Source organism: Anastrepha obliqua, chromosome 4 (genome assembly GCF_027943255.1).
Source record: "Anastrepha obliqua isolate idAnaObli1 chromosome 4, idAnaObli1_1.0, whole genome shotgun sequence".
NCBI lineage: Eukaryota > Metazoa > Arthropoda > Insecta > Diptera > Tephritidae > Anastrepha > Anastrepha obliqua.
In genome coordinates, this window is record NC_072895.1 from 6291754 (window position 1) to 6317589 (window position 25836).

The 25836-nt window shown below is 38.4% G+C and overlaps 1 protein-coding gene across 1 annotated transcript in view; it reads right to left on the reverse strand.

Moving 5' to 3' along the window:
• Positions 1-4298: 4298 nt before the first annotated feature.
• Positions 4299-25836, reverse strand: part of LOC129246407 (semaphorin-2A-like) — a gene marked incomplete at its 5' end in the record, with an annotated part of 88053 nt that continues 66515 nt past the window's right edge. Inside the window, 4 exons of the mRNA XM_054885213.1 lie at positions 4299-5136; positions 9697-9775; positions 15725-15833; positions 17185-17337. Of these exons, the coding sequence (XP_054741188.1) occupies positions 9704-9775; positions 15725-15833; positions 17185-17337 (334 nt within the window). The remainder of the gene's footprint in view (positions 5137-9696; positions 9776-15724; positions 15834-17184; positions 17338-25836) is intronic.

Here is a 25836-nt window from a genome sequence, read left to right on the forward strand (position 1 = left end):
TATACTTATTACTTTAGATATTTTATGAAAATTTTCACTTAAAACTTTATATGGTTTTTTCTTTATACATATTTTAAGTATATGTATGTATGTATACTATATAACTATATATCTCACTATTAGCAGGTAAAATTCACATTGATTTCTCATTGTTGTTCTTGTTGCTGTATTTGTAACTATGTATTATCCGATCAATATTATTGCTTTTCATGAACATTAGGAAAACAAAGCGCCATTATTAAGATTATATTACATATATTTGTACAAAAGTTTTGAGGCTTTTATCGAGAACGGCTGAGGGAGGACGAAGGCAAGGATTAAATAGCAGAAAAAAAATGATGTGAAAACAAACTACAACAAATAAAATACATGACGTGATGATTGAGAATACAGATCTTTTTGGCAATAATAGAAATTGTCTTAGGCTTGAGCTTTGAGTTACCGAGGAAAGGCGAAAATGTTGAATTTTTAAGTGAATAGAATGAAATTTTTAGTAAACTAAGATTTTCAATGATAGAACTAGAGCGCAATTATTACAATTTTTAGCCTACATATTTTCCAAATATTCTGCAACATAATAAAATTTCATCGATTTTAAGAAACGGAAAAAATATTGTAGTAGAAAAAAAGTTTCGCCACAAAAAAATCAGTGTTTTAAAAATAATTTTTTCACATGAAGAGTTAATTTAGAACATCGTAGCACCTCCTGCTTATTTTATGACTTCTTCACATTTTCAATGCATTGAATTTGCCAAATTTGCACATTTATCCGCAGCAACCAAGACCACCAAGACTTTTGTCTTTTTGGTTCCACATTTCCTCGCTATTTTAAGTTACTTCTATCGCTGCTCAAAGCGCAGTCAAGCTAAAAGGCGTTGGCCACTGGCAGCAATCTCTGAAGGGACATGGTAGCATTTTTAGGCAGTTAACACCACATTTCAGTGAACTTCGTAATAATCTCTCTACCCGCAAACTAGAGTTTGAGTGCCATGTCAGAGCAATCTTGCCAAGTAAGGGGGGAAAATCTGTATCGATGCTGGTGCGTCTGTCCTCATTGCACTGCACTCGGGCACATTTTCACCTCAGTGGATTCGTCAATAAGCATAATTGCCGCATTTGGGTGAATGGTAATCCAATGCACCCACAAAGAGTGACTGTTTGATGCGGTTTATGGCCCGACGGCATCATTGGGACGTATTTTTTCAAATGAGGCCGGTCAGGCAGTTACTGTGAATAGTGTTCGCTATCGTGAGATGATAACGAACTTTTTATGGCCCGAATTGGAAGATATGGATGTGGACGATATGTGGTTTCAACAGGAAGGTGCCACTTGTCACACAGCTAACGAAACAATGGCTATTTTGCGCGAAAAATTTGATGGCCGAATAATCTCTCGCGGCGATGTCAATTGGCCGCCAAGATCATGTGATTTGACACCGTTGGACTTCTTTCTTTGGGGTTATTTGAAAGAAAAGGTGTACGTCGATAAGCCAGCAACAATTCAAGAGCTAAAGGATGACATAATTCGGCACATTAATGGCATAGAACCTCAATTATGCCTCAGTGTCATCGAAATTTTGGACCATCGGATGGATGGAGGTGTGCTGCCGAAGCCGCGGCGGCCATTTGGCCGATATTTTGTTCTATACGTATTTGAGCGGTACCGATAATATAATAAAGAGAAATAAGAATAATTTCTTAAAAAAATTACTTTATTTAAAATCAACACCGGCCCTTAAAACTTAACCACCCGTTAGTTCATTGCAAAATCTGCAGCTCACGAGGGTCCTAAGTCATCAAAAAAAAAAAAAAAATAAAAAAAAAAATCTGAAAATCTGAAAATGTCATCTAACAGCATTTATTATCAAGGAATAAAAAAAGAAGTTAACGTTCATGTGTTTTATTTTTTTTTTTTGTTAAAATTAATGCAAAAGACTTCATCATTTAAAAAAAATTTAAAATATTCTTTGAGAGGCAACGAGAAATGAGCAAACTCAATAAATGTAAAAAGCAACACTTTCATACTTTTTTTCACTAAATTTACAATAAAATTTCTCGCCACTCCTCCTAAGGTCCAGCATCATCAAGTTCAAGAAAAATTGTATCGAAAAAAAAAATTTTTTAAATCATAAAACATGAAATAAATCATAAAAATGTTTGCTTCGTCACTCACCTGTGTTCTATAGAAAAGTCTCAACACTTTCAAGCGCTTTCGTTTTGCGTAAAATGCGTATAACACAAGCGAATATAAACAATCATTTATCATAATATGCTAAAGTTTTTTGTTTTTGTTTTTGCTTTTTTGTTTTTGCTTTTGCTTTGTATTTTCTGTTAATACTTTATTCATATATTACAAATATTTACATTTGATTTAACGTTAAACATCACTACTAATGCATACTTACAAAGACATACACATCGATTAGTTGAAGCATTAAAAACTGACACTTACGCAGACACAGACACGGCATTGCTTCAATGTCTACTGTTACTATGTATGTATGTATGTATAGGCAGGCTTTCTGACATTTTCAATTGAAAAAGAAGTGAAAACAAGATGTCGAAAAGAAAATCATATACCTATTTACATTTGATGAAAAATGCAAAAATAATCAAAGTTCTTACAGGCTAAAATCGCTAGAAAAAAATCAAGCTCTACTTCATATACTATGAATATATTCAACTTAGCGACGCTAACAGCTCTTTAAATGTGTCTAATTAATAAGTTTTTCTTAAGTCTATCACCAAGTTGCCGCTGCTAAGTGCTTTGCAGGTTGTTTTTTTTTTTTGTTTTTTTTTTTGTTTTGCTGCTTCCATTTAATGCTGCAATTCTTTGCTTATTTTACGTTTTGTCACTTTTTATATTCGTTTTAGCAGAATTTATATTTAAATATATGTATGTATATATATATATATGCACTTAAAGTTTCTTCTTCTGCTAGCCTTTACTTATGAAACAGTTACAATTGCTAAATCTTCTATAAGTAATTTACAAATTTGAATTTTTATATTTTTTATTTTTCTTTTTTGTTCTTTATGTTTATTTTTTTCTTGTTTGCCTAAAGTTGAGCAAGCGCATTTGGTCTGTGCCCGCTGTTTAAGGTGTTATATTTTCTATAGTTAATTTTAATGAAGTTTAAAAATTTCTTGCATATTATTCGCATTTTTAAATTGTGTTATAATTTGTGTCCGATTGGAGGAGTATTTGCTGTTAGGTGGTTTTAGTGGTTATATTTTGGGAAAATCCACGCTCACTTAGCATACTTTTAGGCTGGCAGGTAGGCAAATGTTGAATGTTTGTGTATATAAATGTATATATATGTGTGTGTGTTTGTATATATACCCTATAAGACAGCTGACTATCATATAAGCACTTATATAATCAGCATCACTATCCTCATCCAACTACACCTTTTTGTTCTAGCCATGGGAGAGTTCTGATAGATTCCCCTGGTCGGTGTGATATTATATCTCTCTTTTACCAATAGCAATTTCTTATAACTGAAAAATATATCTACTACGCTCTAAAGACAAGGCAACTAATCATTTTTATTCTTACAATGGAATAACTGCTGACAACTAAACTCCTCATTGTCGTCATCACAAACTCCTCAGCACTAATAATCATACTTCTCATTTTTGTTCTCAACAAGTAATCAGCACTGATGGGCCAAACTACTCATTTTCGTCATCAGTAATCAGCACAAACTCCCAATAACTCCTCATTTTCGTTAAAAAGTAATCAGAGTTTCGTTAAAATAAAACAATTTATTAAAAAAAATCCCACTTTGACCCATTTAGAGTGCTCCAATCGAGTCCAAATGTATGACCGACCCCCACTAAATTTGGACGGCCGATCCACCCATGCCAGTGGCACACCCCCTGGAACTCTCCTGGGGGGTTCCCCACACAATCATTTCAAAATATCACCATTTTTGGCCTTTACAGGCCTAGAAAAGAAACTAAAAAGTTCGACGCAAATTGGGGGACATCAGAATTCGTTTTAGAGGTATGGTTCCTTCGGCAAAGTTTCTTATTTTGATCCCTAGAATATGATTTTCACAGAGCAATGGGCGACTTTTTTGCCTCCCCACAAATCGACCCGGCTTAATAAGCATACAAATGAGTTCCATTGGCGTTTAAAGTACAGTAGATACATTCTCACTTATATGAAATTGCTATTGGTAAAAGAGAGATAGAATCCATACCGAACAGGGCAAAAGAATATCAAATAAAATATTTCATTTCCCCATTAAAAAATGTTTTATATGCTATTCTGATAATGCGCATCTATTAGAGACTAATAAAATTCTTGTAAATGTGTTGGCATTTTTGTCAAAAGTGCTCAGCACTGTCTTGTAGGGTATATACTCTTATATATATGCATGTATGTGTGCCTCTATAAATGCTGCTGTATATGTATGGATTGTTTAGTTATTCACATTGCGGGTTCACTTCATTACTCTACAGGCTGTGTATTACTAAATTCATTTCTTTTCTTTTTTGTTGCGATATTTCTCTGTATTTCGTTTTGCTTTAAAACCTTCGGTTGTTGCTTTTGTGAATTAATTTTTTTTTATTATTACGTTTCTTTGTTTTTCTTTCGTTATTTATTTTTTTTTTTTTGTTTGCTGGCAGGATCTCTTTGTTAGTAACTTTTCTGTTGTCGTCCTCTTCGACGCACGCTTTCTTGTGTGTATTCCATATTTGCATGGGTGTGTGACTTTGCCCTTGTGTGCATATATGTATGTGTAAATGCTTGTGTGTTCCGTATGCTTTATATAGTTAAAAATCTCACTCCACCTTATGCGCCCAGTGCCGTTGCTTCGCTCCCGTTTGTGGATTTCCTCCGAGCTGTCGTAGGCATTTTCTTAAAAACACCGCTCGCCTTTTTCCAGTGCAATCTCGTCTCGACTACTTTACTTTTTTATCTACGTATTTTAACTTGGTTTTTGATACTATACAATTCTCTTGATTTTGTTGTTTTTTTGTTTTTCATTCCATCCTGTTTGATATTTTTTATGTGCAGAACTTTTCGGTTACAAGAATTTGTAGCAAATTAAAATTTTTAAAAATATGAAAATATTGTCTTTCAAAAGCTTAAAAATGTCAGTCTTTAGTGGTTACTCGCACTACCTGCAAATAGAGAAAGAGAAAGAGATTTTCATTTAATGAAAATAGAATAAAAAAGTTGTAGTAAAAAGTATGTAATTTTATTGGAAGGTACAGTGCTGCGTCTCCACACAAAGTATGGATAAAAATAGAAGTGATCGAAATTTGTTCAAACTTGTCTCCTTTAAAAGATTTTTTTTTTTCGTTGTTCACTCCACTTGGGAGCATAGGACCTCGACAAGACTCAGTCTTGCGTTGGTTTCGTTAATCGATTTTGCTTTCTGGCAGAGTAGCTGCCTAACCGGCCGCTACCAGTCCTAAATAGGAATGGGAATGCCCGCCTGTCATTGCTTAGAGACAACGCCTTCAAACGCTTAGAGCGCCATCAGAGTTACGCAGTTTTCTGCCAGAAGGCAAAATTCAAAAATTAAATCGGATTCTCCGCGGCGTTTATCAAATTTGAAAAAAACCGCATTTTTTTTTAAGGAAATACGCCGAATATACTCGTATAAATTGATGGTATATTCCTGTTTCTGAACTTGAACTCTGAGTTGGGGACCTATGGTTGGTTGGTTGGTTAGAGTGGTGATTCATACAGAATCCAACTAGTGCTTCGGCATCATTTTGTTGCCACATCCTCGTTACCAACTTGTTATTTACAGCAAGACTATATCCAGTCTGTGCGGTTTAGGAACCTGAGGACCTATAGTTGACGCAAAGAGTTCCATGCTATTATCTGTGTTTTCATCTCCATTTGCCTACTACCATACTTAAACCAAAAGCCCTGCAAAAAAATAATAAAACTAATTTCGCAAAACTTGGACTTCCGTACAACCCACATTGCGGAAGCTTTAGGGATTCTGCGAGAAAAAGACTGTTGAATACTTCAACGGTTATACTTCGTCGGATCCGAAGAGATGCGCGAGCTTTTTTAGCCGGCAATTTATTCTGCATCCTCCGGCCGACAGATCCAAGTGTAGTGCCACTAGACGACTGAACAAACTGACGTACAACTGTGCGCCACTTGCTTTCTCCAGCGATGAGGTTCAGGCGGCCATCAACCATATGAAACTATCTAAAGCCATTGGCCCTGACGGACTAAGCATGCTGATGGTGCAAAAGCTGGGTGCATTGGAAGTAGAATACCTCACAAGGGTCCTTAATATGTCTATGGCTACTCTCATTATTCCAGATAAGTGGAAATGAGGGAAAGTGGTCCTGCTACTGAAACTTGGGAAGCCCGCCAACCAAGGGGATTCTTATCGTCCGATAACTCTCCTTTCTCCAGTAGTGAAGACTCTTGAAGCCCTTCTACTCCCACTCTTTACGAAACATCTCACCCTAGTCTTACACCAGCATGGTTTTCGAAGAATGCACAGCACTACCACGACACTCACTCAGGTAAACCGCGGGCTCAACCAAAACCACCCCTGCGAGAGGACTTCCCTAGTAGTGTTGGATTTGAAAAAGGCTTTCGATACAGTCAGCCACGCCACGCTACTAGATGGCATTTTACAGTCGACACTCCCGCCAGGGCTGAAGAGGTCGCCGCGAACTACTTGAGTGGTCGGCATTCGTCGGTGCTATTTCGAGACCGAGTCAAAACAGAGGAAAATAAAGCAAGGAGTTCCGCAGAGTGGTGTCCTTTCACACTTGCTTTTTAACTTCTATAACTCGAAATTCCTACTATGCCGACGACTGCATGATAATGGCGTCGGGCAATGACATTGATGGCCTGTGCGCCAAGGTAAATTACTACCTCGCCTACCTTTCTCGCTTCTTCACTGCGAGGAACCTACAACTTTCCTCCTTTCCTTCATCACTTGGACAAAAGAGGTCAAACTGCAACTCAAGGTAAAAGCCGATGACACACAATTTCCGACTGTTGACAATCCCAAAATTTTGGGTGTAACCTTGAACAGTTTACTCTCCCTCTCCATGCATACAACCGATATTGCCACTAACGTCCAAAATCACAACAAGGTCCTCAAATCGCTTGCCGGCAACACTTGGGGCAAAGACAAAGAAATGTTGCAATCGACATTTGAGGTAATAGGCCGACCGTTTCTGCGTCTGTCTGGTCGCCTGGAACCAGTGACGAAGCTACAGCTCCATATGCTACCTGTGAAGGAGCATACTAAACTGCTCAGGAAGCAGTTCTTGCTAGGGTGTTACCGCAGATCTCACCCATGCAGACACCTGTTTGAGCCTGAGCCATCTCCCAGGCATGTCAGGAGGCACCTCCTTAATTACGCGGACGAGATCCAGGACAAAATAGATCGACAGCTACTGGATCGGACAGTGTACAGACAGACAATCAGCGACATTCCTTGGGATACTCCTAACACCTTCTTAAGCTACCGACCCCCAAATGCCGTCATCGGCGTCCAACCACATCCCATTGCAGACGAAGAGCTCCAACTTCCCCGAGAGTTCCGCCAAACTTTGTTCTGGATACTGTAGCAGGTTTAACTCCTACTTATCCAGAATCGACCCCGGCATACTAAACATATGTCCAGCATGTGAAGGCACCACGTACGACACTCACCACCTTTTCACATGCCTTTTAAAACCTACTCATCTAACACCCCTCTCTCTCTCTGGACCCAACCTGTCGAAACAGCAAGTTTCCTGGGCCTACCGGTAGATGAGCTAGACGAAGGCGACCGGTGATTACACTAACTACACTGACAGGGCAAAGTTACTGCTGCAACAACAACAACAACTATTAAATACTTCCTTTGCAAATGTCCGCGCCAGACGCCTAGACGATTGAGGTTCCTTACTGTTCGTTTTGAGGATATCCTGAGGCAGTCCTCCAGCGTATATCCCTTTGCACTCTTCCACTGCATCCACAGCAGTGGATGTTGGTAGATGGTTTTTCTTCCTTTAAGTTTTGTAATTTTTTTCAGGTGGTGGTCTGCAGTAAGGTATCAAAACGGCACTCTAGTGCTATTTGTAGTATATCTACTCGGGGTACTCTTGCCATCTACTCTGCCTAACTACTTAATTTCGGCAATCACGAAAATAAACTTATCTGAATGCTCTTCGGTTAAGAATTTTTGCTTATAACGACTAGGGCCAGAACTACCATCCATTCCCCATTTACATTTAAGTGAAAGTTCATATTTTTAAGGGGTTAGGGGAAGTCACACCTTTCAAAAAAATTGGATTTTTCTTTTGCATTTTCTTAAAGTATGAAATCTTAAAAATATTGTGTGAAAATTTGAGGTGAATCCGAAAAAATACTTTTCGAGTTATTCAACAAATAACAAAGGGCGCTTGGGCGCTCCGGAGCTCAATAGCAAAACTTTAAATGCGTTTTCCCAGAACTATATTATGTTTTTTGAACTGGTGATCGCTGTAACATAAAAACCGCTGGGTAGAATTCAATCAAATTTAAACTGCTTTTAAAAAACATAAAAAACTCTTGCCTGATCGAAGAATTTTTTTTTTCAAAAATTTCGATTTTTTTAACAATTAATTGTCGATTTTTTTCTCGAACATCTGAAAAATACTTCCTGAGGCCGCCATTTTGTTAATTTTGGAAAAAAGCTTCGATCAGGCACAAGATTATCTATTAATAAAACTAATTTATCTTGGCCGATTAATTTTAGATGAATACCCAAGGACTTGTGATGATCACCGCAAGTGACTTCTGGAGAAACGGGCTCCACACAAACAGCGATAAATTTTACAATTATTATTTTTTTTTGTTGAAATTTTGCTAAAATCAAGTCGAAATATGGTGTATTAATGCTGTGTTTTTATTTTTGTAAAATAAAGTAATTAGCTGGCAAAAGCAATGGTTGAAAATCATCATTTTTTCGGGCCTCTGACTACCCCTAACTCCTTAAACAGAAGCTTTGATAAAACTCTTTCTTCTCACACCAATATTGAAATATTTTAAAAATAACTTGGTTACGGAGGTGTTGTCTGAGTAACACAGCCCAGACTCAGCACAAAGTACTTTTATGCTAGTTGGATACAGCCCTTGAAAAACCACTGCGAACCATCTTGGTTTGAACGTAAATCTGCCTTTCTCTTCTATTTTCTTTTCTGCAATTTCTTACACGTTAACCGTCAAGAATTCATCTCGCATTTTATGGCGCTCACTCGATTTCAAAATTAAAAAATGTAAAAAAAAAAAATTTTTGTCATATACAGGTATAAACCTATGAAATTTTTGATGAGCTTGAGAAGCGTTTTTTTCAATAGATAACAGAAAATCAACGATGTCCGCAAATCGTAGTTTGAAGGCACGAAATTCGACATTTTTAAGAGCGCCAAAAATGCATTGTTGTATGAAACGTAACAAACAATGAACTGAATATTGTTGACAGGTGACAGACGGAAAAAACAAGACATTGGGGAAGGTTTAAAAACACTCCAAGCAACATCTATGGACTAATAGCTGAAAGTCTCATTTCATTTGTATATACCTGGTACGTATCTCTTTTTTCGATATGAGACTTAAAAAAAAAAAATTGCCAAATCAAAAATGTTTCTATATTTATTTCAAGATTTCAAATCTGTGCTAGTTTCAAAAGACTATCGCATAAAAATGGTATCAATCATTCTTACCTGGCGGTCAGACCACACCATCATTGCTGAAGACTTCATTTATATGCTTTCCATTCGCCTTCTCCTTCATATTGCATTGCTACAGAAAAACAAAATGTAATAAATCAGAATTTACAATTAGATTTTCCGCTTGCTAAACGAGTATCAAATCCAAAAATATTTTATATATATATGTAAATGTAAACAACTGAAAATTAATAATAAAAGCACATAAATTCTAAATTTTATACGCACGCGCTGGCAGCGCAACAACTTTAATCAATTTTTTATGGCAAGTGTTGTGGGTGTAAAAGAGGGGTGTGAAAGGAGTGCTTGTCATGCTGTAGGGCAAAAGTGGAGAGGAAATTGAATTCCATGCCGAATGGTGGCAACACCTGCCAATTTTCACGCCAACTCACTCACTCACATCAACACACACATACACATCTTTGTATATTCGGAGAGCCATTCCGTCCACTAAGATGTTCGAGGTCGTAAAGCGCATAATTACGACTACGTGAAGCTTGCGCCACCGCTCACCTCCCTCCCTAAAGCGTGTTCCGAAAATGACTGAGACAAGTGCCGGTATGAGCTGGCCGATACAGTTGCCAACGTTGTTGCGAATGGAATAACATAAAAAATTAATTAAAACAATTAGTAACGTTAAATTTCACGCAATTAAATTTCATGCGCGTAAATTTTGTGAGCTACAGCACTAAAACAACACAACATTCGAATGGCTGGTGGGGTGGTGGTGATTGACAAGGAATGGATGCTCTTGTACATACATCCCGGCGTATGCCAATGCAGTACAACAGTTCTGTGTGTGTGTGTGTGTATGTGTTGAACAGCGATGACCACAGCTGCAGTATAGGAGTGAGAAATCGGCAAGTTAGTGCTGTGTGGCACAGTGTTGCAATGGTGGAAAATGCAGATGTTTTTTAAGTTGGATACAAAGCCATTGGATAATACTTTTTTTCGATGGCTGTGTCATTTGAGAACTAGTTAGTATTCGAAGTAGTCCATATTCGGTTGCTAGTCGATTTTTCGACCATGAACTTTGAAAGCCTTTAGCTCTGAAGTCAAACCTTTTTTTATCTTTTTGCAGAAAAATGAAATTTTATATTTCTTTAACGTGTAAAGGATAATTTTTAAAGTATTTTAGGGGAAATTTTACGGAAAATAAAAAAAGTTAATATAAGTTTTATTTTAAAGTGTACACGATGAACGCCCTATGCCCCGACTAAGAGCTATAATATACGCAGGGAGGTGTTTTTTTATAGTAACATAAAGGTGATCAGATTGGAGGTACTTTTCCCAATAGGGGTTTTTGACGGATCACGCGTGACGACTATCAAGGTTAGGTTAGTTTGAAGCGGTTGTTCATTGAAGGACACACTCAGGCTCATGGCCCATTGTGATGCCACGAGGTGAACTAGCCCAAATATTCAAAATTTTCGCAAGACTCTTAATTTCGACAGAGCCGAGGTCTCCTAATTCGTCAAAGAAATGTCCACCCAAAATGGCGAGTCTACGTGTAAATAGAGCAGGACAGTGACACAGAAGGTGCGGGACCGTCTCTTCTTCTTCCTCGTCTAGACAACTTCTGCAGAAGTCATGTGTTTGCACACCCATTCCCTGGGCGTGCCTACCGATTAGGCAGTGCCCAGTAATTACTGAAATCAGTGTGTTAAAACTATGCCTATCTCTTCTTAGTAGAAGTTCTATGCGTTTAGCATTGAGAGTCGGCCACATCTGTTGAGCTATTTTGCAAATGGCTTCGTTACGCCATCTTTCATTTGTTACTCTTACAATTTCCTCGTGGATACCATTGCCTATGTACTCATCAGTCAATTTGGTACCGATTTTCGCTAGTTCATCGGCTCTGCAGTTCCCGTCAATGTCGTAATGGTCAAGAACCCATGATATCATTAGGTGAAATGACTCAGTTATCTCGTTCAGAGATGCGCGGCATTTCATGGTTACCTTGGAGGTTGTCGATTGCTTTGTGAGGGATTTTATCGCCGCCCGGCTATCAGTGAAAATATAGATATCATCTCCAGCTATCGCGTCACATTATTCCAGTGTCACGGCTTTCATTATTTCCATCAGTTTAGCCTGAAAGACACTGCAGTAGTCGGGAAGCCGAAAACTGCAGGAGATCCCCAGATGGTCGGAATATACACCTCCGCCCTGTCTTACCACGTCGCGTTCCCACTCTTCGCTCGAGGGTAAGAGGGTCACGAACGTTGTAGTGGCAAGTATAGACGGAACTGTGTGTGTGTTCACTTTCATCAGCCAGGATTTTGACGACGATCAAAATAAAAACATAATTTTTTAAAGTATGCATGGACATTTCAGCATGGAAAGACTTACGCCTCAACAACGCTTACAAATCATAGAATCGCATTAGAAAAATTGACTCTCCGTGAAAAGTGTTTATTGCGCGCTCCGGCCAACTTATGGCATCTAGCGATAAGACCCATTTTTGACTTAATAAATACGTAAATAAGCAAATTTTCCATATTTGGACTGAAGAGCAACCCGAAGTAATGTACAAATCAGTTCCGGGAGGGAGTCTCCCCAGGAGAGGAGGAGGGACTGTTTTAGTGGCCACACCACACGACGCAGTAGACGACGGTCGCTGTAAGTCCGAAGGCATTTTGAACCCTACCTCACCCACCAAAAAAAAAAAAAAAAAAAAAAAAAAAAAAAAAAAAAAAAATGTTACAGTGAATGGCGAACGCTATCGCGTCATAATAAACGACTTTTTGATACCGGAAATTCAAATCCGTGATCACCCCAACATTTAGGTCCAACAAGGCGGCGAACGGTGCTACTTGCCACACAATCCGTGAAACAGGCTCTCGTCTCGAGCCTGGACTGGCACGAAGTTCTTTTGATATCATACCTTTGGAATTTTATTTGTGGGGTTCAAATGCTTTGTGGATAAACCAGCTGCGATTGAGGCATTGGAAGCCAACAGCGAGTCATTAAAATTGGTTGGTTGTAAAATAGTTGCGTCCAACATATGAAAGAGATTATCTTTCAAAAATAAATGTCATGGAAAGTTCTACACAAAAATTACAAAGAATGCCCAATCAATTTGAATTTTCGTTAATTTACTTCAATTTAAATTCCGCTACCTGCAAACTCATCACCCTTTATATTCCAGTAAAACTCAGTAATGTGCATATACAGCTATAAACCCCAGATTCGGTTTTATTTGTGTATAGATATGATATGTGTGTGTATATTTGCCAGAGTTCACTGAAATCGCCCAAAGTAATGTTGGGAGAGCAAAACCAAAAACCAACGAAATACGACTTGGAAAACAAAATTTGGAAAACATTGAAAAATTAATTACTTTTACTCATGTACCAGCTTATTAAATGTCATGTGAGTTACAGGGCAACTAAAGATAGCACAAGGGTCATTTGCTATAGGGGCAGAGGTCGAAGTCAACGCAATGTGTGAAGAAATAAGTGTGCCAATGTTACAAAGTAGTGTTGGCAAATGAAGACAGGACTGTGCAAGTCATACATGTATTCGTACCCTTACGAGGGTGAGCCAAATAGTTGCTTAACTAACCGATTTTCGTCGCGAATGGCATATAATTTTTTTTTTTTACATTGTAATGGATATTTTTTTATGTCTCAGCTAAAAGAGTTTGAGCCATATCCGTTACTTATTTGTTGTAGTTGTACGAAGAAAACCACTTTTGGTTTTGTGCGGAAATAGAAAGGGAAAAATTCCGTGTTTATGTCTTCCGAGTGGATATTTGTATCCGGCTCTGAAAGTATTCGATGCGGTAGCAGCTGGTGGAAGCAGAGGACGAAGAAGGCCTCCTCTGCGTTGGAAAGATCATTTGGAGAAGGACTTCCCTTCACGTGGTGTGTCCAACTGCCGCCGGTTAGCATGAGAAAGAAACGACTTGCGCGCTTTGTTAAACTCGGGCAAAATCGCGTAAGCGGTTATTTCACCAATTAAGAAGAAGAAGAAGAATACAAATTTTCGTATAAACCAGAAAATTCCGAGAAAAACAGAGTTTTTTGAAGTTCTTAGCAAATTTGCTTCATCATAGTTTGCCATTTTTGTGTTGTGAGAATATAGATTTAAGCATTTTTAGATTTAAAGAGCACATTTTCACATTTTTTTAAAGAGCGAACTTCGCTAAGTGATCACACTGAAAGAACTGTCACCCTTGAAAATTCGAATGAATTCGAGGCGATTCATATACTTAATGGAATCGCATATGATCGCTTTTATAAATATTTCTATTTTCACGTCGCTTGTTTGAATTTTTTTTTCTTTTATTGTATAATAAAAAAATTGAGACCGGTTCCAAAAATAGCAGTTTTGCTTTGAAGAATGTACACAATGTCCTCATTTTGATATAATTATTATACATTTTTCCATCAAAATTCCTGCCTCATTCAAAATAGTTTCTATATTTAATCAGCCAGAAAAAGCATTTCGAATACGAAATTGCGCTACCCAATTCTAGATATTATGAGGGACCCCACTTGGGGCTTTAAGGCGTTCTTGGGAGTTTAAGCAAGTGGTATCCACACCAAAACTAGGTTTCTTAACGCCAAATGGAGAAGCAATTAATGGAGCAAAAAATTATAATCGTAAAATTGTGAAGCTCAGTGGAACTTTGGGCCTGAGTGGCTCCACCCAGACATCAAGGGACTTAAAACGATAGAAGAAAAATATAGAAATAGAAAATATAGAATTTCTTACGTGTGTAAGAAGCCTTAGGAAGCTGAATTCTGTAGCAAGATGGAATAAGCTGGTACTTATATGGGTTCCGGAACACCGCGATGTTAAAGGAAATGTAATTTCCGAACAGTAATCTTTCTTTGAGACTTGGAAGAAGATTGATGGTCGGTATTATTGCAGGACACCACGCATGGGATTAGCATAGGACCGCTATTGGGATCATTGAGGACCCGATTTGCCTGTCTTGCTTAGAGGAGGCGGGTAGCACTGATCATTTTCTTTGTGAATGTGCTGCCTTTGCTAGAGCAAAGCTACGGATTTTGAGTTTGGATGTCATTAGAATGAGTAATAATCGTTCTCTCAAACTGGGGGATGTTTTCAGATTTGTCAAATAATCTGGAAAGTTTTCACAGAACTATTTATCTTTGTCTCTGTCTCTGTCTCTGTTTCTGTTTCTGTTTCTGTTTCTGTTTCTGTTTCTGTTTCTGTTTCTGTTTCTGTCTCTGTTTCTGTTTCTGTTTCTGTTTCTGTTTCTGTTTCTGTTTCTGTTTCTGTTTCTGTTTCTGTCTCTGTCTCTGTCCCTGTCCCTGTCTTCGTCTCTGTCTCTGTCTCTGTCTCTGTCTCTGTCTCTGTCTCTGTCTCTGTCTCTGTCTCTGTCTCTGTCTCTGTCTCTGTCTCTGTCTCTGTCTCTGTCTCTGTCTCTGTCTCTGTCTCTGTCTCTGTCTCTGTCTCTGTCTCTGTCTCTGTCTCTGTCTCTGTCTCTGTCTCTGTCTCTGTCTCTGTCTCTGTCTCTGTCTCTGCCTCTATTCTATCCTATCTCTTTGTCCCTGTCCCTGTCTCTGTCTCTGCCTCTATTCTATGCTATCTCTTTGTCTCTGTCCTTTCTCTCCTTTCCTCCTTGACTATCTACCCTCAGCTTTTTAGCCTGAGTGTTTTAGGAGTTTCCATTCTCTCGGTGCTTCTTGGCTCACCTTTTCAAATTTCACTTTCTTGAAGCCTTATATTTAAGTGACTTTTACTTGTTTCCAAATTCCTTATGGTAGTATGAAATTTTCATAAGAAACAACTTTCATATTTTGGAAAATTCAAAAAGAGAAAAATTTTTCGAAAACAATTTTAACTTAAAAACGTCATCGTAGTTCAATACATTGCCCCAAAATCCGATTACAGTGAAAAAAATCTTAAAAAATATTTGTAAAAATATTTATAAAAAATATTCTAAAAAAAATGTTTCTTTGTCAAGTAACTTTTCAGTCTGCCCTCGTATATGCGAAATGATCTGAAATTGTTTACTTAAGAATTCAAAGGCTTTCGCCAGACTTACCTCCTGTTTGGCCTGCCATTGCTTCATGGCCGACTTGTATTTCTCGAATTCATTGCACCAATGCGAGTAGATTTTCTGGTAATCGTTTTTCTTCGAAGGCGGCGTACATCTGTAAGAAAAGCAAGAAACATGAAAGCGCAACAAAAAAGTGGAGAAAAGAGTGAGCAAATAAAATTTTATTTAAAACACTAAAATACGTGCGAACAAAATGACGAAGTAAAATAGTTCCCGCAAAATGGTTGTTCCACCCACTTGCCATCGCCGCACAGCAATGAAGAAGTTTGCGACGGTGTAAAGCGAATTAACAAATAATTGCTGGAAAGCAAATTAACAGACGTTAGCAACATTGATGCAAAGACGCAAATTGCGCAAGTAAGCAGAGTGAGAGACGAAGGTGTGGATCTACCACACACGCACACACACAAATACACGCCTGGCCTATCTCCCAGCAGGGCGCGCGGCATTCAAAGCGTTGCAAATTCGTGGCTGCCATGCAAAAAGCAAACTCACCGAAGATTAAAGTTGCGGCGGGTGGTGGGCAAAGTAGGCAGATGTACCCAGTATATAGTGCATACACACATACATAGATACTAAGTGTACGGTAAATAGTAAATGATAAATGGCGAATGTTGAATGTTATCGCATTCGACGCTCAATCGCAGGGCATATTGAAAAGGAAACGGAAATTAAGCGCTCGGAAGGATGGGTGTTCATAATTGTGAGGGGAAGTGAATAGTATAGGCGCGCATGTATGTGTGCGTGTGTGCGTGTGTGGAGGTGTGCACAATGAAAAACTCAAGCAAGCGCACAAATCGCAAATGAAAGCATGAAATGGAAAGCGAAAATGAAAACTGGAAATTGTAATGAAAATGAAAATGGCAACAACAGCAACAAAAACAGAAAAACAGAAATAGCAACTTGTCACAAACGTAAAATTGAATTTTAATTAAAGCATAAAGGCATGGGGCAGAACACACAGGAAGTATGAGTGTGCACGCCTTTGTAGGTGTGCGTGTGTGTGTGACAGACGCAAAAACGCCACCTACTTGGCGCTCTCGCATAAAGGTCGAAAAATTTACCACGCATATGGCTTAAACTAAATATGTAGAGCGCACACCCCACGCGCGCCTTAAAGTATGCTTTCGAAGGCATCACAGCATGCTTTAAGGCGCACACCTGCAAATAATTTGCTTCTGTAATGAGTTTATGAATAACAAGTACTTTGTATGCTTACTACAAAGAAACAAAAAACAACAAAAAAAAAGAACAATCATAAATTCATTAATTTATTTAACTTTCAGTCAAAACTCATTGGCATAAGTGAAAGTTACTGTTATTTGCTTTTTGTTTCGCTTTCCTATTGCGTTGCAGTTGAAAAAGTGTGTCCCGTAAAAGATTTTGCTTCTTCTTCATTGGAATATTTTTTTTTTTTTGTTTTTTATACCAGCTGATCCACTCACCTGTGCGCATCGACATTGACGCTGTAACTGCACAGCAGCGTACCATCCAGGTAGCTGTCATACCGTCCGCCATCTCCCTCATTCACCGATATAATCACCAAACCACCCTCGGAGGTTTCAATGTATTTGGCGGGACTGTAAATTATTTCATAGCTGCAATGAAAATTCAAAGTTAGTTGTAAGTAAATTAAAGATCTGCCATTGGAAATTTATACGCATTTAAAATTGAGATTCGCTGACATTTGTAAGCTAAATTTCCATTAAATATTTTCGACTCTCACTCTGAAAAGTTGTGCCACAAAGTAGTGATATTCCCTAGTTTGGCGTTTTTATTATAGAACTGTTGATTACACTGGCGAAAATCAATTATAGATTTTTACTGAAAATAAAATATGGGCAAACATTTCTCATACTTTTAACTCAAATTTCTACCTAACTTCAATGTTAGACTAAACTATTTAGAGCGCCATCTGCGTTTCACATTTTTCTGCCAGAAGGATCACACAGATGGGTGAGAACTTGCCTAAATTTGGTGTGTCTGCGCTATTACCGCGATTGCCCGCTTCCTCTTGTCGGCGCCACTGCTGTAACTGCGTCTTTTTCTTATTGTTTTTTGTATGTTTTAGCAGCCACAATGCAAGTAATATAATACGCTGACTTTTGTAGGTTAGTAAGAACTGGAAGGATACGGTTATTTTTTCTTGAAAGTAGGAAAGTAGGTAAGTTTGGAAGAGTGCGACGGCCGTGCTTCACGTGAACGTGGAACCCACAACCTCTGGGATGACAGGCTAGTGCACTTACGCTACCGCTGGACTACCGAGGCCTATGAGAAACTGAATCGAATATTCCCATTTAGTACGTTGGCAACAGTCTGTAGTTTCAGACATCATTCCGGTTACCCGATTTGGAGATAAGCTGAATCGAGCAGAGTTTCCACGAATCAATAAAAATCGCATTATCTATGCAGTCTGGAATAATTGACTCAAGGGCAAGGAAACGGAATCACAGTAAGTTTTGAATAATTGTGAAGAAAAGCCTTCACTGTCTGTTTTTATGCTGGGCTTAAGCTTCATAATTGCAAGCCACACATCACCTATGCAAATTTCAAAGCTTCTTATAGTTTCTTACAGTTTCATATAAATACTTTATGAAAGCAACTTGCAAATATATTACAAGAATCTTGGATATTGGTAAAATTCATGTTAATATACTCCAAACTGGTTGGAAAACCATTTGTTTTGCTTTTTGAGTTAATGAAATGGTAAAAACTTGTGTGATCTTCCGACAAAACATTTCATAAGAATTATTGGAATAATCACAAGAGTCCAAAAACTCCCAATCAGTTTCGCTGAGAAACGCGTTAATCGCGACCTGATTCACTTTTGATACTGATCACATGATTGATCATTGATACTTCTGAGGTTGCATATCTGTGTCAGTATCAAAATTATAGAATTTAAACTGAAGGAATCTTGACAGGTGATTTGTAAACCATTTGACTCAAATAATAGGTGGCACAAAATTAATCAATTATGGAAAGATTTATAATATTTGCAAATATCATCCTACGGCAATCATATTTGACACTTGTGAGCTAGACATACAAACAGACAAGCAATGGAGCACGCAAGGGTCAAAATAAAGATTTCCGTCATTCAAAATAATTTTTGTTTTTTAGTAAAAAGTTGAATGGTTAATTTTGCGCCACCCGATTAATTTTGCGCCGCCCTTTACAACATCTAGAATTTTACGATCATTTTTTAAAACGTAGTAATACTGGCTCAGATCATTCGAGAGTAGTGAGCTAACCACCAATATATCGATATCTGCCGTAAGATGGATTTGCAAAATATTGTTACTACGATAAAACCAGTGTAAAGTAATTAAATTGAGGTCTCCTAAATAGATGATCTCATCATACTTAACAATGTTCGATATATAGAGTAAGTCATCTAAATGCTTCTGATAAAGTGTGAAGATGTTTTTCATCCGAAGTATATGAAAGCAAAAAAATTATTGATTATTATCTCCATATAGAAAGATATAAATCATGTAAATAGTCTATAGATATTTAGAGTTTATAGTTCTATAGGCTATTTAGATATCTCAAAAATCACATTGATTTATGAAATTTTCTTCTTTGCTGACCATATTTTTGTCCATAAAACGACCGCCCAACATTTTTTATATGGAAGTAAAAGCCTAACACCGTTGGTAAAACAAAACAATTATAAAAATCGGCGCGATTTCTAAGCCGCTTAAAACTTGCACTTTATGTTATATAACAATAAGCTAAACTTTTTTTAACGGGCATCAGCTGCGTGTTAGTTGGCCAACTAACAGTCCAGTGTATTGTTTACAAGCGTGCGGAAACATTTTGCCGAAAGTTAACGTGAAAAAATTTTAGTAATGGAAAAATAGTAAAAATTTTAGCTTGATTGCATTAGATTTGGCTGGAAAATCACAACCAGCCATTGTTCGCGAGCTCGAGCACCTTAAAGTAAACAAAGATTTTGTTTATCGCTTACGACATTTTGTTCCTCGTTACAATGTTACTGATAGCATCGCGAAACGTCAAGGAGATGGTCATCAAAAGACTTCCACGTCACGTGAAATGGTTCAAAAAGTGAAGAAGCGATTTGAGCGACATCTCTGACGAAGTGCCAATCAAATGGCGAAGAACTGAAAATATCTGACCGTATCAATCGCCGTATACTAAAAAATCATCTCAAGGTCAAGCCTTACAAGATCCAAAAGGCTTATGATCTCACACCAAACAGCAACAAGTCAGACTTCAGAGAGAGAAGGAGTTGATTCGCTTGACCGAAAGTGGTGAATTTCCATACTTTGTGTTTCCTGACGAACAAATTTTTCAAATTGAGCAATTCGTGAACTCCCAAGACGATAGGGTTTATTTGACCGATCGTTCATACGAGAATTTTAGTTATCGATTGGCCATCAGGAGGCAGCAACCGCTACAGGTAATAGCTTGGGCCGCTGTAACCGCAAATGGGCGCTCTGCAATCATTTTCATCGAGCCTGGCGTCAAGGTAAATGCGAAATATTATCGGAAAACATTTTGGAGGTTGCTTTGACGCAGTAAGCAGACAAAAATGTCGGCGGCAGCCCATGGACGTTTCAATAGGATTCGGCACCGTCTCACAAAGCTGGAGTGAACCAAGAATGGCCAAAAAACAACGTTCCGAACTTCATAACGACCCCACAATGGCGCTGAAATTCATCAGATGCTAATTCGATATATTATTGTCTTTGGGTCATTTTGACGAGCAAGGTCCGAACTAAAACATTCACCAATCTCAAGATGCTGAAAAAAGCCATTGTCCGCGAGCGAGCCAAAATACCTGCAAGTCACATTCCAGCAACTTGCTATTCGCTTCTGGACCGTCTCAAGGCCATAGTCAAGGCAAAAGGTTGTCATATCGAGCAAAATTAAATTGATTCTTATTTTTGTATTACTTTCACACATTTTTTACTCTGAATTGAATAAAAGCAAATTTCCAGGCAAAATGTATGGCCTTTTTAAATGGCTACACTTCGAGTGCGGCACCCTGTAAGTTTAGTCCTTTCTAAAAAATATATTCAGCTCTTATATTTAGCTCATTCCCTACCACTAATTTAAACAAAATTTTCTTCCAGGACCAATGAACTTCGAGATAAAAATTTTTAAAAAAAAGCTGACACAAAAGTTTGATGTTAAAAATTGAAGTTGTGCAACAGTGTTTTATGATATTTAAATGGTAGGGGAAAGAGGACTGAGTTGTTCGGAATGGCATCGCATTTCTGAACTTTCTCTTGCCATTTAAAGCCCAATAATTCTAAAATGAGCCAAAACCACCTCAGCAGCACCTCAAAAAGTATCAAAATTGTCCAGTGTATTTAAGATGGTGCAACTACTTCCCATACCACCAGGTATCACCAAACAATTGCCGAAGATGTGGGAGTTGACAGCGCAAGTGGCAGCAAGCTTTCAACGCCTGCACTCCTACGCATACACAAAGCTTCCTAATTTCAGTGACTGGAAATCAATTTTTACTTTTGCCAAAATCGAGCATCAAAACATGGTTTGTCTGCATTAGCTAAGTTATGTCAACAAACTTCACTCAAATTGTAGAGCATATCGCATCCTCTGCGCATTGGAATGCGTTCAACTCCATTTCCGCACATCGAACACACAAAGCATTTGCGCATTCGAACAGACACAAATAACAATGAAAATAAAGATCATAAAAAAGCAAAATGAAAAAGTAGAAATAAATTGAAAAGTTTTTGCTACTTCGATGAATCCCTCGCGCAATGCGATGGCAACTTAGATAAAAAGTTTTTCCATCAAATGAAACCGTAACCTTAAAACAGCTAAAAACGTTTTTGCAGTGACGCTGATACTAAGGCGCAAACACACGCACACACGCACCAAGTTGCGGTCGGCCGTGGGGATGATGCGTCTAAGCCGCACAAAAATTGCTATGCTTTCCTTATTACAAAACGGCAAAGGCGTCTAGCCGACAACGACGCTGGCTGCGACGCAAATAAGCGTAAACGCCAAAAAGCAGACTTCAGCAATTTGAAGTGTTAATTTACCGCTGCGTAGACAGGAGTTTAGGGACGATTTTTTCTCTTAATATTTTTTTCCTTTTACCCATTCCTACCACATTTTCATCGCCTCGGCTGGATGCTGTCATTTCACTGCTATTGGCTGACATTCGCTATGAGTTTTGAAGTTTTATGCGTCGCTGATTTTATTATTTCTTTTCAATGCTGATTTGTGTGAGTTTTTTTTTTCTTCGCGCCGGATCTCCGCCTCACACGTCAAAAATGAATATATCGTTTTCAATAGCCCATCAAGAAGTTAAAATATCGCGCGTTTCCGCGCTGAAGGCGTAACAAACAAAGTCAAGTTTCTTTTTGATATACACAAATTTGCGTTGAGCGCCCAAAAGGCGGCTATATTACTTGAATTTGGCTGTAATGCTTGTGTTTATTGCGACTTGCCTCGCTTGCCCGTCTATGGCGTCCTGGTCTCAGCCTTTGTGTGTTAGCTGCCGCTGTGTAAAACCGCTGTTGTCTCCAAGGAGTCATTCACCAAAAAGCAGTTCCCCACTTTTTGCAGTGAAAAATGTATGTAATGCATACTTATCTATACATATATGTTGCATACTTTATGGCGTGCAAGCAACTGTACAGGTATTCGCGCATACCCACCACCCCTAAAAGCAAGCCAACTTTTTCATTGATAAACTCAATTTAAAATTTTTCAAAAGTGCGAGGGTTGCGGCAGTGTATTAGCTCGGCTCCTTGCGGGGCATGGGGCGAACTGCATGCACTTGGACAGATTTATCTTCCCTTTTTGGTAGAGAATTAAAAAAATATGAAAAATTTCTAAACAGTTGTTGCGTTTATTAAAAAGTTTTGAATGCGTACAAATGTCAGAAAATGTTTGTATGTTGCGCTTTCCTGTTGCGTACTTTGAGGGTGACAATTTGTGCCACTAACAAGTCATACCTACGCATATAGCGCTGAATATAACGTAGCGAGTGGAGTTGCGCAGTTATGGTGTCAATTACAAGCTCCGGCCTTTATGCAATTTTAATAGCAACAACTGCGACTGACGCACGAAGTTATTATTTAGCAGCGCTCAATTCCCGCGAGCACTTTTCGATTAGGAAAATAATATTTTGAAACTGAATTTTATAAAACAAAAATGGATTTTTAAAGCGAGACAATATAAAGAAAATGAGGACAAACTGTTTAAATATTTAGGGGCGTAAAATTGTTTTTATAAATATTTGTTAAAAACTAGTTAAACTTTTCTAATTTTTGCTTAATTAAATTTTTATGGCGGCACTCCAACAAAAAATTATTTTCAAATCAAGGCGGGGAGGTTAGAAAAAAAAACGATTTAAATATTTAATAAGCCTAATTAAATACAAAAATTCTTTCCATAGTTGAGTAAAATTCTAAAATTGATTGCTTTGGAAGTAGTTAATGGAATTTTTAATTGTTCTGCGTCAACTTTTTGTAGGAATATAACAAACGCAGCACAATATTAGCGCATATTTTATAGGTATTTCTGTCGTATAGCTGAATTTATATATCGACTATGGGAAACTCAAATTGATAAACATCGCATTTTCATAAGAGAAACCACAATGATAATGTTAACTAGGGAGAAATCTACAGAAGTCTACAGTAAATGCGAGCTTTGTTTTTTTGACGATGATTTTTTAAACAACTTTGACAGTTCGCTGGCATCTTTTGATCCAAATGTGAAATAAAAAGCCAACAGTTTATTGAAAATGGGTTCAATATTGCTCCAGAGTCGTTTAGGGCCGATGTTGAATGTGAACCACACCTAAACGTCAACGACACCGTTGGACTTCTTTGATTCGGGTTATTTGAATGAAAAAGTGATAAGCCAGCAACAATTCAAAAGCTAAAGGATGAGATAATTCGGCACATTAACGGCACAGAACCTCAATTATGCCTCAGCGTCATCGAAAATTTGGACCATCGGATGGAGGTGTGCCGCCGAGGCCGCGCGGCTATTTCGCCGTTACTTTGTTACATGTGTGTGAAATGATAATAATTTCCTGAAAAAATTCTATTTCATCAAATCAACACCGGCCCTTAAAACTTAACCACCCTTAGGTGGCACTAAGTTCCCGCTGCTTGTCAATAGATGCCGCCAGCAGCGTGTGCTAGTCGATTCTAACATAACCTAGACGTCATAAACCAAGCTCAGATATATGGTAAACAAACTGCTTCGAGACATTAGTGATTTTGTTTTGGTATCATACAATTTTGGTTTTATGAAAATGAAACATACGTAGATTCGTTTCGTCGCTTCAAAGACGGAGATTTTAATGTTGACGACCGTCCGAGTGAAGGAAGGCCAAAAACCTTCGAAGACGCTGACTTGGAGGCATTGCGCAATGAGGATCCGTGTCAAATTCAGGGAGAGCTTGAGTGTTAGGAGTTACCCGCCAATCCATTTCCAAGCAATTGCATGCTTTGGGAATTGATTCAGAAACAGGGAACTTGAGTCTGTTATGAGTTAAAACCAAGGGATGTTGAACGTCATTTTTTCGCCTGAGAACAACTACTCCAGTGGCAAAAAAAGGATGGGTTTTCTTAATTGCATTGTGACGGGTGATGAAAAATGGATTCATAACAGCAATTCAAAGTAAAGAATTGGTGGAACCAAATTGGTGTTATTTATTATGAACTGTTAAAACCAAGCGAAACCGTCACTGGGGATCGGTATCGACTTCAATTGATGCGATTGAGCCGATCACTGCGCGAGAAGTGGCCGCAATACGCGGAGAGGCATGAAAAAGTGATTCTACAGCATGACAACGCTCGACTTTACTTTGCCAAGCCCGTTAAAACCTACCTGGAAACACTGAAATGGGAAATCCTACCCCATTTGACATATTCTCCAGATATTGTGCTGTCCGATTATCACTTGTTCCGATCGATGGCACACGTGGATAGCCCCAAAATATGAATAGCTTTACCCTACCAGAGGATGGGAAAAAGTAGTAGCCAGCAATAGGCAGGGCTTTCAATGATTCACTTGTAAACATTTTTTAAGAATAAATTTTCATCAAAAATTTCGTAAGATCCATAATTTCGACAGAGCCGAGGTCTTCTAATTCCATAAAGAAATGCCCGCTCAAAATGGCGAGTCTACGTGTAAATAGAGCAGGACAGTGACACAGAAGGTGAGGGATCGTCTCTTCCTCTTCCTCGTCTAGACAACTTCTGTAGAAGTCATGTGTTTGCAAACCCATTCTCTGGGCGTACCTACCAATTAGGCAGTGCCCCGTAATAACTGAAATCAGTGTGTTAGGACTATGCTTATCTCGTCTTAGTAGAAGTTCTGTGCGTTTAGCATTGAGGGGCTTCGTTACGCCATCTTTCATTCGCTACTCTTACAATTTCCTCGCGGATACGTAGTCTACATGTTTGCAAGGGTATATCTGTATCATTCTCTATGTACTCATCAGTCATTTTGGCACCGATTTTCGCTAGATCATCGGCTCTGCAGTTCCCGTCAATGTCGCAATGGTCAGGAACCCATGCAATTATTAGGGGAAATGACTCAGCCATCTCGGTAAGATATGCGCGGCATTTCATGGCTACCTTGGAGGTTGTCGACTGTTTTGTGAGGGATTTTATCGCCGCCTGGCTATCAGTGAATATGTAGATATCATCTCCAGGTATCGCATCACACTGTGCCAGTGTCGCGGCTTTCATTATTGCCATCAGTTCAGCCTGAAAGACACTGCAGTAGTCGAGGGTAGGAGGGTTCTGAACGTTGTAGTGGCAAGTATAGACGGAACTGTATAGTCCACCTGTCTGGGAAGCCCCAGGCATGCCATCCAGGATTTTGAAGACAATCAAAGTAAAAATATAATTTTTTAAAATATGAATGGACATTTTAGCATGGAAAGGCTTACTCCTCAACAACGTCTAGAATTTTATTACGAAAACTGATGCTCTGTGAAAAGTGTTCATCGCGCGCTCAGACCAACTAATGATGCCCAGCGATTAGGCTCATTTTCGGCTTAATGGCTATGGTAATAAGTAAAATTGTCATATTTGGGCTGAAGAGCAACCCGGAGTCATTCA